This window comes from Oncorhynchus kisutch, unplaced genomic scaffold (assembly GCF_002021735.2).
Source record: "Oncorhynchus kisutch isolate 150728-3 unplaced genomic scaffold, Okis_V2 Okis09a-Okis19a_hom, whole genome shotgun sequence".
Taxonomy (NCBI): domain Eukaryota; kingdom Metazoa; phylum Chordata; class Actinopteri; order Salmoniformes; family Salmonidae; genus Oncorhynchus; species Oncorhynchus kisutch.
In genome coordinates, this window is record NW_022261985.1 from 812,385 (window position 1) to 823,911 (window position 11,527).

General features: G+C 45.9%; 1 protein-coding gene across 1 annotated transcript in view; it reads left to right on the forward strand.

Annotated features, from left to right (window-relative positions):
- The window catches only part of LOC109877689 (protein O-mannosyl-transferase TMTC2), a 92,574-nt gene that overhangs the window by 27,858 nt on the left and 53,189 nt on the right, over positions 1–11,527 (forward strand). The window contains exon 2 of the mRNA XM_031815345.1: positions 10,219–10,840. Within this exon, the coding sequence (XP_031671205.1) occupies positions 10,219–10,840 (622 nt within the window). The remainder of the gene's footprint in view (positions 1–10,218; positions 10,841–11,527) is intronic.

Sequence of the window (11,527 nt, forward strand, 5' to 3'; positions counted from 1 at the left end):
GAAGACTGTAGGTGCGAGTAAGGATGACAACAGGCAGAGAATTGTACTGTTTACAAGGAATTCATTCTGTCACACGGTAATTTTGGGGAAAAGGGGCAGGACGGAACCAAAGCAAAGAAAGTAAATATCAAAACCCCCTCTCCTGCCTACCCACTACTTACCTTAACACCACCTGGTGCGCTAACCAAAATACAGGGGATGGTCCGCCCAGGTCTTTCCTAGTGTGCCTAGACAGTGAATATACTACGGGTATATGTATGCCCGCGGGCCTCTTGCCTAAGCACTCCCTAGGTGCCTTCCCCTTCCCCCCCTAGGAACAAATTAAACAGAATACAAACGTCACAACAAAACCTGAGAAAAAAAAAAAAACTCAGGACATTAAAGAAGCTCTGACAAAGCAACAAACACAGAACATACCAAAGCTGCTCCCAACAACAGCTAACATAGTACATACCAACTCTGTTAGCAACAACGAACATGATATAACCCTCAGCCATCAACCTCCTCTCTCAGCAATCATCTTCCAGCAATCATCTCTCAGCAATCATCTTCCAGCAATCATCTCTCAGCAATCATCTTTCAGCAATCATCTCTCAGCAATCATCTTCCAGCAATCATCTTCCAGCAATCATCTCTCAGCAATCATCTCTCAGCAATCATCTCTCAGCAATCATCTCTCAGCAATCATCTTCCAGCAATCATCTTCCAGCAATCATCTTCCAGCAATCATCTCTCAGCAATCATCTCTCAGCAATCATCTTTCAGCAATCATCTTCCAGCAATCATCTTTCAGCAATCATCTTTCAGCAATCATCTTCCAGCAATGAACTCCCACTGAGAACAACCAACACAGTATATAACCTTCAGCCATCAACCTCCTCTCTCAGCAATCATCTTTCAGCAATCATCTTTCAGCAATCATCTTTCAGCAATCATCGTTGCAATGAATCTCTCTCCTGAACAGAACACTGGCTTTAATATAGCTTCAGAAGGAGTCTAATCGGATACAGATGTTACTTGACGAGGGGGCGGGGTAAGCTCCAATTAGCCATGGAGTCGACCAATCAGCTGCTTGGGGGATTTCAGGAAGCCATCCTGAAACACACACATAACAAACCACAACACAGAAACTGGGGACGTAACATAGACTAATATAGGTTAGACTAATATAGGTTAGACTAATATAGGTTAGACTAATATAGGTTAGACTACTGTAGGTTAGACTACTGTAGGTTAGACTAATATAGGTTAGACTAATATAGGTTAGACTACTATAGGTTAGACTACTGTAGGTTAGACTACTGTAGGTTAGACTACTGTAGGTTAGACTAATATAGGTTAGACTAATATAGGTTAGACTAATATAGGTTAGACTAATGGTTTAAATATATAGACAATACAGTACATATCATTTGAATGACTGTTATTTCATTCCTGCAAGACTAGCTGAAATGTCAGCCTACAGCTAAAACACTGTCAAATGTGCAGTCCCCTGTCTTTCTCCCCACACATCAACTACACTATGCTGTCTTTTGATTAGCATCCAAGAGCAGTTTATCATTTAACATTCCATCCTTTGAGAAGACAAACAACCATGTGTCGGAGTTGGCCGCCAACACACAAATTCATTTCACATTTCACACAAACCAGGAAACCAGAGAGAGAGGCTGGACTAATCTAATAATCTAAAAATAAACCCATCATAGTGCTCTTGGCCCTCAGAAAGTGTCTGCATCCCAAAGGGCACCCTATTCCCTATAATAATTCAAATATAATATTTTGACCAGGGCCAATAGGGCTCTGGTTAAAAGAAGTGAACTATATGTGAAATAGGGTGCCATTTGTGATGCATTAATAATTGTGTCAGTGTGCCTTTATGGATTTCTCTACTGAGTGTTTATACCAGTGTGGGTCAGACTGTGGGAAAGTGTTATGGCATGACTGGAGAGGGTATTGTTCTGCCCGCGTCTTGTTGACGTGAGATGTTTAGACACACCCACGCCTGGCAACTTCCTGACTTGTGGGTTATTAGATATATAAACACCACCAGAGTTACAGTATGATGTATGATGTAAGGGGATGATGATAAGGAAAGGAAGACTGTGAGAGAGTACAGAAACATACAACATGGAGAAGAAGGGGCAGGCGGAGAGAGAGAGAGAGAGAGAGAGAGAGAGAGGATTGCAACCTAGATAATACATTCAGGGAACCTAATATACTAGCTGGAGAGTGACTATGCTAATGTTGCTATGCTAATGGTGAAGATATGTGGGCTTTGTGTAAAGGGCTCTCAGTATTCTGCTGAGTGGCCAGCCAAAATAGATGTCTGAGAAGTAGGTGGTACTCTGTGGCAGTCCCATCAATCAAAGGCCTCCATCTGCCCTCTTCTCTCTGCTGTGTGTGTTTGTGTGTGTGTGTATGTTTTGCACGTGAGTGTGCGTGCGTGAGTTGATACCCCCCCCTCACCCCCACACATATGACGACTGTGTTGGACACATGCACAGACCAAACCACAGACCAGACAGCCAGTGAAGCAGTCTGGATCAGGGCCTTGCCAGACAAGTCTATTGCAGTAGGCTAGGCAACAATGGCCTCCCTCCCAACAGCCTCAGTCCAGTCTTTCTGTCAACCCGGGTGAAGAGACAACAGGGTTCCTCTTTAGCAAGCTGGGTCATTCACTTGGCTTAGCCTGTGCCTCTGTACTTGCCATTAAGACTTAGTGCTCGTGTTTGGAATACATATTCTGCTGCTTCAACTTTAAAATGCCACTGTGCCAGTGTTTTATGTGTGTGCCTATGCACAAGTCACAACTAGGAATAAGGAATGTCACACACACACACACACATACATACATACATATTTACCCCCTCCCCCCCAACACACACACAAAATTCTGCCCACCACGCACACTATCACCACCCTACCCCAGTCGAGTCCAGAGAGCTTTAATCAGATTATAGGTTGACCTCTGCCCCCTGGGCAACGTCCCTAAAACACTGAGGGTCTATAATCACTCTCTAATCCTGTTAGGATTGGTTTAACTCAGAGAGAGGTGATATGGCCCCTGCGACTTGAGTTTGGGCCAGTCCACCAAGGCAGAACCAAAGGAGAAATCCATCAGTTAACTCAAGTAACTTCAAAGATCTATTGAATTAAAAGGGCTTTTGTTATTGAGGCCGAAGCATGCGTGTAGAGCTGAATGACATTTTAACTGTAGTGGATGGACAGAACTCTTTATTCAATGGATTGAAGAGGTGCATCTCTGCCATGTGTTTTATTGGAGACTGGATAGATGGTTGTTGTGGGGGTGTAGAATAGATATATGGTTGTTGTGGGGGTGTAGAATAGATAGATGGTTGTTGCGGGGGTGTACAATAGATAAATGGTTGCTGTGGGGGTGTAAAAGAGGTAGATGGTTGTTGTGGGGGTGTAAAAGAGGTAGATGGTTGTTGTGGGGGTGTAGAATAGATAGATGGTTGTTGTGGGTTGTACAATAGATAGATGGTTCAGACAGGCTTTATCATCCGTTCAGTAGGGAGGCTGCTCATTTTAATGTGTAAAGCCATAGCTGTTTACTGCCCAATCCCTATATACACCGAGTATACAAAACATGATGAACACCAGCTTTTTCAATGACATAGACTGACCAGGTGAATCCAGGTGAAAGCTATGATCTCTTATTGATGTCACTTGTTAAACCCACTTCAATCAGTGTAGATGATGTGGAGGAGACAGGTTAAAGAAGGATTTTTAAGCCTGGAGACAATTGATTCATGGATTGTGAAGGTGTGCCATTCAGAGGGTGAAATATTTAAGTGTCTTTGAACGGGGTATGGTAGTAGGTGCCAGGCGCACCGGTTTGTGTCAAAAACTGCAACACGGCTGGGTTTTTTGTGTGTATCAAGAATGGTCCACCACCCAAAAGACATCCAGCCAACTTGACACAACTGTGGGAAGCATTGGAGTCAACATGGACCAGCATCCCTGTGGAACGCTTTCAGCACCTTGTAGAGTCCATGCCCCCCTGAATTGAGTCTGTTCTGAGGGCAAAATGGGGAGGGGTGCAACTCAATATTAGGAAGGTGTTCTAATGTTTTGTCCACTCAGTGTACTCTCCCACTCAAGCAGAAAGCCTGGGAAACAAATCACATAGGGATGATAATGGTGTGGAGGTAGATTTTTATCAGCTGTTACATATGGAAGCTTCACTCATTAATGTGGGAAACTCTTTATTACTTTACCAATACACACACACACACACACACACACACACACACACACACACACACACACACACACACACACACACACACACACACACACACACACACACACACACACACGCACAAACACACACACACACACACACACACACACACACACACACACACACACACACACACACACACACACACACACACACACATACACACACACACACACACACCCACACACACACACACACACACACACACACACACACACACACACATGCACAGGCTCTGTGATTAGCATAGTGTGAATAGGCTGTCTGTCCATCTCAGCTCTATCTATGTGGTTAATTAGCTGGCCTTGTTCGCCATAAGGGGAGGGAAATCTAATAGAGTTGGCCAGATGGCGGTATTATAAAGCTTGATGTTGGGAATTGGTGGCCAGGCTGGAAATAATTTGACAGACAGCCAGACAGACAGCCAGACAGCCAGCCAGCCAGCCAGACAGACAGACAGACAGACAGACAGACAGACAGACAGACAGACAGACAGACAGACAGCATAAGAAGGATCCTATAGTTGTTCAGAAAATCAGCAATCTGTTCGCTAGTTCACCACTCAACCTGTGTTGATTTACACTTTGCTGGTCCAATCAGAGTGCCGCGTGTGAGTTTCACTAGCTAATCTGTTGCAGGTTTTTTTTGCAAGCGAGATGCTGTGGCTACTGCCTCTGTGGCTACTGCCTCTGTGGCTACTGCCTCTGCCTCTAATCCACGTAGACTCTGTGGCTACTGCCTCTGTGGCTACTGCCTCTGTGGCTACTGCCTCTGCCTCTAATCCACGTAGACTCTGTGGCTACTGCCTCTGTGGCTACTGCCTCTGCCTCTAATCCACGTAGACTCTGTGGCTACTGCCTCTGTGGCTACTGCCTCTGTGGCTACTGCCTCTGCCTCTAATCCACGTAGACTCTGTGGCTACTGCCTCTGTGGCTACTGCCTCTGTGGCTACTGCCTCTGCCTCTAATCCACGTAGACTCTGTGGCTACTGCCTCTGTGGCTACTGCCTCTGCCTCTAATCCACGTAGACTCTGTGGCTACTGCCTCTGCCTATAATCCACGTAGACTCTGTGGCTACTGCCTCTGCCTCTAATCCACGTAGACTCTGTGGCTACTGCCTCTGTGGCTACTGCCTCTGTGGCTACTGCCTCTGCCTCTAATCCACATAGACTCTGTGGCTACTGCCTCTGTGGCTACTGCCTCTGCCTCTAATCCACGTAGACTCAAAATGAGTGACAAAACATTACAAAACTTGGCCAGATCATTTCAAGTCATCAGTCTCAAGTCAAAGTCGAGTCCCGAGTCTTGAAGCTCCAAGTCTAAGTCAAGCCTGAAGTTATTTTATTTTCTATCAAGTCGAGTCTCAAGTCATCAAATTTGTGCCTGGTGTCACACTCGAGTCCAAGTCATGTGACTCTATACCACAACTCTGTACACATTGGGATTCATCAGTGGTCTATGTGCAGGACAATACACTCTGTAGACATTCAGGCTGGCCGGAGGACCAAATATTTACAGAAGGCTGGAGTGGAGTGTTTAGCAACGAGATATTGATGAATGTCCCCTGTTTGTTTTATGGGGACATAAAGAGGAACGTACACTAAAGGCTAATCCATCCCCAGATCTAAACACAGCAGGTGTGTCGGGGTCACTGGGGTTGATGCATGTACTTGTGTGTTTGTGTGCATTTGTGAGCACACTATCATATGTGTGCATGTGAGGGTAACCATATATGTGTGTGTGTATGTGTGGGTGTGTTTACTAACTAGATAGCAGAGTGTCTCCCCTCTCTCCAGTCTGGTTGGGACAGCATGTTTACCTCGGTCTGGAGTCTTAACTTAATCACTACAGCCTTACACCTCGATCACACCGACAGCAGCATGACATTTTTGTACAGCAGAAGTACATTCATTTCCAATGGAACGCTGCGTTTTCCTTGCAGCATTGTGTTACAGAGGCAGTTGCAGTGCGTTCTGTGTTCTGTGTGGTGTATACTTCTGATTGATCAAATGTGTGCATCAAACTGCATGCGTAGACTTGACAGAAATAGTAGCAAAAGGTGAATGTTGACAGGTGTGGACCTGATCCTAGATCAGCACTCCTACTCTGAGATGCTTTGTGAGTGTGGGTCCTTGTCTAATACACACTGCTGGCTCAGTCCACATCACAGCAATCAACACTGACACTAAATCCAAGCCTCTTTCAGTCTCACCACAGCTTTCTCCTTCAGTTCAGCAATCAAAACTTCCTCTAATTCATTCATAAGACAAATAATAGCAGATTTGCTGATGAGTGATGATGTTCATTAGTATGTTATGAATGGCTGGCTAAACTGGTGTGGATGTTTCATTAGTGTACTATAAATCAAATGTTAATTACTGTACTATACATCAAATGGTTCATTAGTATACTATAGATCAAATGGTTCATTTCTCCCTCACCACTTTGTGTCTGTGCTGACCTCAGAGCTCAGTGCAGCCTGTCGTCGCGTGAGGCAGAGAGGGAGAATTCCTCAGTTTCCCAGGATTGTTTTGTCAATGGGAAAAACAAGCGTCAGTTTCTCAGGCTATGCACTGCTGAGAGACGGACGGGGCTGGGAGGGAGGAAGACGGAATACGGCCAATTCCTAAGTATTCCCTGCTCCACATCATCTTATCTCATCACTCAGTTTGTACAGGATTCATCTCGGATCATACTAGTGTATCTTTACTACCTGTTTTCCCACAGGTTAATTCATATTAATACTGTATTTGTTCTACCCTATATTTTTGTGCCAACGTTATTGTGTGTGTGTGTTTGGGTCTTGCATTAAGTAGTACACTAACAAGCTCCAGTGTAGCCACCCTTTAACCTCCCCTGAGTCTTGGCCCGTCTACGTCTCAATCCTCACCGGAGATAAATCATTAAAATATTTAAATCAGACCCCCTACTTCCCCCACTTCCGCTTTTCTCTCCCCACTTCTGCTGGCTGTAAGGGTCTGGACAGGAGCTATAGGGATCCGTCGCAAATGAGACCCTATTCCCTACATAGTGCACTACTTTTGAACAGAGACCCTGGTCATTTGGGATGCTGCCTAGATATTGAAGGGGGAGAGTGACAGTAGTGCTGACTGGCTGTGCTGATGGCTTCATTGTCCCTGTCTCTGAAGTGGGATAGAGTGGTCTCCCGGAGCGACTGACTTAGAGAGGGCTCTTTTGTATTCTACTGTCGTACGTGAGGGGGGGGGGGGCACTCTCTCAGGCTGACGGGCACTCTCTCCCCTCAATTTAAAATAATTAAAGGGGTGTTCTTTTGAAAAAATGTATCCTTTTTTTATTGTGTTAATTTTATGGAAGTGAGGATACAGGAGTGATGGGTTGTGGGTAAGTACAGAGGAGAGGAGGAGAGAAGGGGGTAGCCTAGATGGTGAATGGGTGTGATTAACAAAGGTACACAGAGTTCCAACTGTCTAAAACATGATGTGTGTGCAGCTGGAGGAGAGAGGGAGAGAAAGGGAGAAAATACAGACTAACCCACTGCCATGGGGATGAACTACCACATCAGAGCTCTCTCTCTCTCTCTCTCTCTCTCTCTCTCTCTCTCTCTCTCTCTACTGTTACGTCTCTCTGGATCTCTCACTCTAGACATTTCACTCTCTCTCCCATCACTCTCCTTTCTCCACATCTTATCATGTCACTTTCCCTCATTCTCTCTCATCTCGCTTTCTCCTGCTGTCTTTCCTGACCCCTCTCTCTCTCTCTATCTCTCTCTCTCTCTCTCTCTCTCTCTCTCTCTCTCTCTCTATTTCTCCCTCCCTCTCTCTCTCTCTCTCTCTCTCTCTCTCTCTTTCTCTCTCTCTCTCATTCTAATTCATCTAGTCCTTGTGCTGGCACCGAGTCCTAATCTCCTCACAAAGGAAGTCCTGAGCTGCGCCCGGTCCAATCTCTTTTACTCAAACACAATGTTTGACTGGCGCTTGAGAAAAACGGAGGCCCCCAAGTCAAAACAAACCGTGAGACAGAGAGAGTCGCCACTGGATCAAATTGAACCCAACATAATAAGTACACACATATATGGACATGGTGTCACACACACACACGGACATTGTCACACACACGGTCACACACACACACACACACACGGACATTTGTCACACACACACACACACACACACACACACACACACACACACACACACACACACACACACACACACACACACACACACACACACACACACACCTAGTGATATATCAGGTTCAGACTCTGTTGTTCTGTGATAAGGGAACAGAGTATCTGAAACATCAACACTAATTGCCATGTCTGTCATAGAAACTATGGTGAACAAGTGGTGGCCCTCTCCTCCATCACACTAATAGTCAGGACTCTACATATTAGACTACTGCAGTAAAGACCAGTGTCTTCTTAGGTTTATAGTGTCCCATTTTTACCATACGTCTTATCTAATCCCCCAAAACTGACTGTTAGTTTGTGTGTACTGACAGTATACATTATGCCACGTTTTTAATGCATTTAGCTTAGATGAAGCAACGTATACAAACACTTCTTTTACTCTCCAAATAAGACATGTATTTCACATCAGACACCACCACTATCTAAGGCTATCACTGATAAAGCTAAAGGCTCCATGTGTGTCCCCAGAAGGCCAAATGGTTGTGATCTGTGGTAGATAGACTGTGTTGATTGAGCTAGCTACAGTATGGTCTGTGGTATATAGACTGTGTTGATTGAGCTAGCTACAGTATGGTCTGTGGTAGATAGACTGTGTTGATTGAGCTAGCTACAGTATGGTCTGTGGTATATAGACTGTGTTGATTGAGCTAGCTACAGTATGGTCTGTGGTAGATAGACTGTGTTGATTGAGCTAGCTACAGTATGGTCTGTGGTATATAGACTGTGTTGATTGAGCTAGCTGCAGTATGGTCTGTGGTAGATAGACTGTGTTGATTGAGCTAGCTACAGTATGGTCTGTGGTAGATAGACTGTGTTGATTGAGCTAGCTGCAGTATGGTCTGTGGTAGATAGACTGTGTTGATTGAGCTAGCTACAGTATGGTCTGTGGTATATAGACTGTGTTGATTGAGCTAGCTACAGTATGGTCTGTGGTATATAGACTGTGTTGATTGGGCCTGCTACAGTATGGTCTGTGGTAGATAGACTGTGTTGATTGAGCTAGCTACAGTATGGTCTGTGGTATATAGACTGTGTTGATTGAGCTAGCTACAGTATGGTCTGTGGTAGATAGACTGTGTTGATTGAGCTAGCTACAGTATGGTCTGTGGTAGATAGACTGTGTTGATTGAGCTAGCTACAGTATGGTCTGTGGTAGATAGACTGTGTTGATTGAGCTAGCTACAGTATGGTCTGTGGTATATAGACTGTGTTGATTGAGCTAGCTACAGTATGGTCTGTGGTATATAGACTGTGTTGATTGAGCTAGCTACAGTATGGTCTGTGGTAGATAGACTGTGTTGATTGAGCTAGCTACAGTATGGTCTGTGGTAGATAGACTGTGTTGATTGAGCTAGCTGCAGTATATGGTTCATGTCCTGCAAGTCTTTGACTGACTCTTCCAGGAAGCTGTTGTGTTAGTGGTTAGAGGAGTCATTTATCATGCAGAGTTTGATGTCTCTGGGGTGAATCATCTCGATTGTCACAGTCTGTTAGTGTACATGTGTTCGCCTTAATTATGTGTTAATTGTGAGATAGTGGAGAGGCCTCAGGGGCCAATAATCACCTGACAAAGTGTGTGTGTGTGTTCACACCATGCTCCATCCATCACAGTTATTATCACATCAAGGTTCATCTGCGCCATTCTCTCACGGTCGCTACATCAATGACTACCACTTTATCTCTCTCTCTCTGACTGAAAACCCCTGTTCATCTAAATGGTATCCAAACTGACACTGACCCTCCTCTTTCTCTCTCTTTCTCTCTCTCTCTCCGACAGCCGTGCGATCAAGACCAACCAGGACCTTCTCCCCGAGACCCCGTGGACCAACGTCCTGTATGATGACTTCTGGGGCACCCTGCTCACCCACAGCGGCAGCCACAAGTCTTTCCGACCCCTCTGCACCCTCTCTTTCCGCCTCAACCTCGCCCTGGGCGGCCTGCGCCCCTGGGGCTACCACCTGGTCAACATGGGCCTCCACGGGGCTGTCACAGGCCTTTTCACTGCCCTCTGTCGCCCCCTCCTGGGGGGAGGTCCGTGGAGTCTTCTGGTGGGGCTCCTCTTCGCCTCCCACCCGGTGCATACGGAAGCCGTGGCGGGGGTGGTGGGGAGGGCCGACGTCGGTGCGGCACTGCTTTTCCTCTTGTCTCTTCTCTGTTACACAAGGCACTGTGGGCTCCGCTCTGCCTACACGGCCTCTTCTAGGGACTGCCAGACCAGGGGCTGTGGTAGACTCCGAGCCTGGACGTGGATGTGGCTGCTGGGGAGCCTGGTCTGCGCAGCGTCCAGCATGCTGTGGAAGGAGCAGGGAGTGACGGTGCTGGCCGTATCAGCGGCTTACGACCTCTTTGTGTTCCAGCGGCTCCGGTTCCGCCAGGCGGTGGTCGTGCTCCTGGGGAAGGTAAACAACATTGCCCTCTGTTTACAAAGTGCCACTCCTCTTTGTGTCTCTGCGTGTATCCAATTTCCTCTTCCCCCTACGGAGGGGAAACCTCAGCCGACCACAAATGGTTCCTGTGTGTGTATACAATTCAGATTGTTAATGGGGAAGTCGTGTGTGTGTGTGTTTGTTTTTCATTAAGAGTGTAATTTGAAAGCATTTATCCTACCACTACCATGCACACAGCTGAGGAATGCAAAATAAGGGAGTTTTTTCTTCCTCTAAATGGAAATCAAATATATACAGAGGAGGAAATGAGGGACAGAATCCAACAGTTTTGTCAGTTTCCACCGAGTCCTCCTCACTGAGGTAAACAGTTACACTGAAACATGCGTCTGGTTCAGAATCTTTCCCCGATGACGTCTGTCTGTGTAAGCTTGTGTGTGTGTGTGTGTGTTCCTGTGAGCTTTCTACGTGTGTGTGTGTGTGTGTGTGTGTGTGTGTGTGTGTGTGTATGTGTGTGTGTGTGTTCCTGTGAGCTTGTGTGTGTGTGTGTGTGTGTGTGTGTGTGTGTTCCTGTGAGCTTTCTACGTGTGTGTGTGTGTATGTGTGTGTGTGTGTGTGTTCCTGTGAGCTTGTGTGTGTGTGTGTGTTCCTGTGAGCTTGTGTGTGTGTGTGTGTGTGTGTGTCATGCAGTAGGGTTATTTT